Source organism: Coffea arabica, chromosome 8e (genome assembly GCF_036785885.1).
Source record: "Coffea arabica cultivar ET-39 chromosome 8e, Coffea Arabica ET-39 HiFi, whole genome shotgun sequence".
Taxonomy (NCBI): Eukaryota; Viridiplantae; Streptophyta; class Magnoliopsida; order Gentianales; family Rubiaceae; genus Coffea; species Coffea arabica.
In genome coordinates this window covers 2,877,954-2,881,665 of record NC_092324.1, presented here as the reverse complement: position 1 = coordinate 2,881,665, position 3,712 = coordinate 2,877,954, and the positions used below count along the sequence as shown (strand labels likewise).

Sequence of the window (3,712 nt, the reverse complement as noted above, 5' to 3'; positions counted from 1 at the left end):
TGCTGGTCCAATGTTAATAGTGGTGTATGGATTGGAGTCCACGGTGCTTAGTAAGGTTTACTAGTAATTTACTTACTAGCGCGGTACACTACCACAGTGGAATACATTACTGTGGTAGGGCTACGGTGAAAAGCGCCGGCTACCACTGAAAATAGTAGACGCCACGATTAAATCGGCGGATCGCCTTCGTGGAACCCGCCGCAGTCCCTTTTTCATTTTTGTCCATTCTCCTCTCTCCCAAACTAAATTCAGCTCAAATTCGCCTCAAATAAATCCCAAACCCAAATCAAATTTACTTCCCCAACCCCACCGAATACTCTCCCCATCCTGTTCCTCTTCTGTTGCCCATCATCATATCTCTTTCTCTTCCCCAACCGCTAGCCGCCCCTCACCACAGTTCTCTCCACCTTCGTCTCTTCCTCTGACTCACTACTCTCAATTCCCACTACTGCTCTTCTTCCTCTTCCCACCATCTTTCTTTCAGCAATTCTGCATCTACAAGGTTTGTTACTTTGATGGTGGATGGAATGACTGATTATCGAGTTCACACGAAGATGAATCTATGGGGAAATCAAACCCCGACATCGCTGACCAGTGATGATAATACGTCCATGATGGAGGTCTTTATGAACTCGGCGGATCCGGGGTCTTTATGGCCGCCTATGAGTATTCACCAGAGCATTCCTTCGACAACTTCCTCAACTATCACTGCTGCAGGTGGCGGTGGTATGGATTCCTCCTCCAAATCCCTTCCCTCGTCTTCATTCTTCAACCAGGAAACGCTCCAGCAGCGCCTGCAGACTCTGATTGATGGTGCTCAGGAGTACTGGACTTATGCTATATTCTGGCAGTCGTCGGTGGTGGATTGCGGCGGCCCATCTGTATTGGGGTGGGGCGACGGGTACTACAGAGGGGAAGAAGATAAAGGGAAGCGGAAGAATCCGCTTTCTTCGTCTTCCACTAATTCACTACTCGAACAGGAGCACCGGAAAAAGGTGCTCCGGGAGCTCAATTCGTTGATTGCGGGTCCACAGGGCTCCTCCGACGATGCTGTCGATGAGGAGGTCACTGATACTGAGTGGTTCTTCCTAATCTCCATGACTCAATCTTTTGTAAACGGAAGCGGGCTTCCGGGCCAGGCTTTGTATAATTCAAGCCCGGTTTGGGTCGCAGGCGCAGACAGGCTGGCGAGCTCTCACTGCGAAAGGGCCCAGCAAGCTCAGGGTTTTGGGCTTCAGACTTTGGTTTGTATCCCCTCAGCAAACGGCGTCGTTGAGCTGGGTTCCACGGAGTTGATCTTTCAGAGCTCTGATCTAATGAATAAGGTTAGGGTACTCTTCAACTTCAATAATATGGACATGGGTTCGGGCTCGGGTTCTGGCTCTTGGCCAGTTCAGCCCGAGAGCGATCCTTCAGCACTTTGGCTTACTGATCCATCATCTTCAGCTGCTGGGGTTAAAGAAAGTGTTAATAACAATAATAACACCACTGGCCAAGGGAGTTCAATTCCTTCTAGTGCGAATAATAAGCAGATGTTGTTTGGAAATGATAATAACCCAAGTTCTAGTACTTTGACTGATAATCCTGGGAATATCCTAAATGCTCATCATAATTCATCCCAGCAGTCGGGAGGGTTTTATACAAGGGAAATGAATTTTTCAGAATATGGGTTTGAGGGAAATAGTGTTAGGAATGCAACTTGTAAGCCGGAGTCAGGGGAAATCTTGAACTTTGGGGGTGAAAGTACTGCAAAGAGGAGTTGTTGTGCAAATGGGAATTTATTTTCAGGTCAATCACCGTTTGGGGTTGGTGATGAAAGTAAGAGCAAGAAAAGGTCACCTGTCTCGAGGGGAAGTAATGATGAAGGGATGCTTTCATTTACTTCAGGTGTGATTTTGCCATCTTCAGGTGTGGTGAAGTCTAGTGGTGGCGGTGGAGATTCAGATCATTCGGACCTTGAGGCGTCAGTGGCGAAGGAAGCTGACAGTAGTAGAGTTGTTGACCCTGAGAAAAAGCCAAGGAAGCGAGGAAGGAAGCCTGCCAATGGAAGAGAAGAGCCTCTGAATCATGTGGAGGCAGAGAGGCAGAGGAGGGAGAAGTTGAACCAGAGGTTTTATGCACTTCGAGCTGTGGTTCCTAATGTGTCAAAAATGGACAAAGCCTCCCTTCTTGGGGATGCTATTTCTTATATTAATGAGTTGAAATCGAAGCTTCATAATATGGAGTCTGATAAAGAGGAATTGAGGAACCAGATAGACTCCTTGAAGAAGGAATTAACCAGCAAAGAGGCTAGAAATTTCGCACCTCCCCCGCCGGATAAAGATCTCAAGTTGGCAAGCCACCAAGGAAGCAAGAGTCTGGATATGGACATAGATGTGAAGATCATCGGTTGGGAGGCAATGATTCGAGTCCAGTCCAGTAAAAACAACCACCCAGCTGCTAGGATAATGGGGGCCCTCAAGGATCTTGACCTGGAGTTGCTCCATGCCAGTGTATCAGTGGTGAATGATTTGATGATCCAGCAAAATACAGTGAGGATGGGAAAGAGGTTTTACACGCAAGAGCAGCTTAAAATAGCATTGACTTCCAGAGTTGCTGAAACTCGATGAGGCATGAGCAGATTGTGCTTGACCAAAACTGGTAGGACTGAAGAGTTTCTTTGCCAAAATCGTGTTGAGGCTCTGGGGAATTTTAGGGGTCCCGGTAGCTAGGTCGGTACACTATTGCCTCGTCGCTTGTGTACTATAGGTTTTAGTATAGTTAGAGTGAGATTATTTAGTTGAAAGCTGGTAGATAATTCAGCTTTTATCTAATTTTTGTCCTTGATTATCCATATGTAGCTTGTGTAATCTGTGAATGTAGATGTACAGTACAATAATTTTATTAAGCTCACATATTTGTGTTGTTAGACTGTGTTGTTGCTGGTCCAACCTGTTGTAATATGTCACTTGTAATACTCTGTTCTTGAACTCCAATTGTTTTGAGTTCAGCTGGAATGAAGAAGATAATTGCCTCCATACTAGATTTTGATGATATTGGTAGTTCTGTGGTTTCAAGTGAATGCTAAATCTTGTCATTTTCCTTTCATTGTCCATTGCGTTTTGTCTAAACGAAAAATTTGCATGTGTATTGATCGTACTTTAGACTGAATGAGTCCATATTAGTCTAGTCAGATTTCTGGTAATCTCTCCCATCTGGGCTTGTTCTTGAATCTTTTCTTGTTTCACAAATCTCTACGCTTACTATCCGTAAATAAAAGGTTACTCTATAGAAAGAGTAAATAGGAGTCTACTAGATTGATTGCACTTTCTACTAGCAGTTGATAACAGAATGCTACAATGATTTGATGATCATAGATAGGAGTCATTCTAGGATTCAGTTCACTAAGTGGTGGCATCATCTGTTCGACCGGTAAAGATACATGCTATGAATTATAGCACCTTTTCTTAAACCATAAAGAAGGGATAATTCCAGAAACCTCCCCTGAGGTTTTTGATAGTTTCATTGCCCTCCTCTAAAGTTTAAAAATATCATTAACCTCCCTTAAAACAAATGTTCTTGTAACAAATTCATCCAATTCGAAAAAATCAACAATAGAAAAATGATTTCAAGAGTGAGAAGAATATTTCATATCAAAAGCACCTCTCAATTTATTACTAGTTCGTTGACTTAGAATCAAAAGAAAATATTAGTTAAAAATAAAAAATAAAGA

At 43.6% G+C, this 3,712-nt stretch overlaps 1 protein-coding gene across 1 annotated transcript; it reads left to right on the top strand.

Moving 5' to 3' along the window:
- Positions 1-274: 274 nt before the first annotated feature.
- LOC113703692 (transcription factor MYC2-like) lies at positions 275-3,017 on the top strand. Its single transcript, XM_027225139.2, has one exon. It carries the CDS (start codon positions 516-518, stop codon positions 2,607-2,609), a length of 2,094 nt encoding a protein of 697 aa, XP_027080940.1. The 5' UTR covers positions 275-515; the 3' UTR covers positions 2,610-3,017.
- The last annotated feature ends 695 nt before the right edge of the window (positions 3,018-3,712 follow it).

Excerpts from the sequence above, each read along its gene's own strand:
- LOC113703692 (XM_027225139.2), top strand. The coding sequence starts at position 516 with ATGGTGGATGGAATGACTGATTATCGAGTTCACACGAAGATGAATCTA.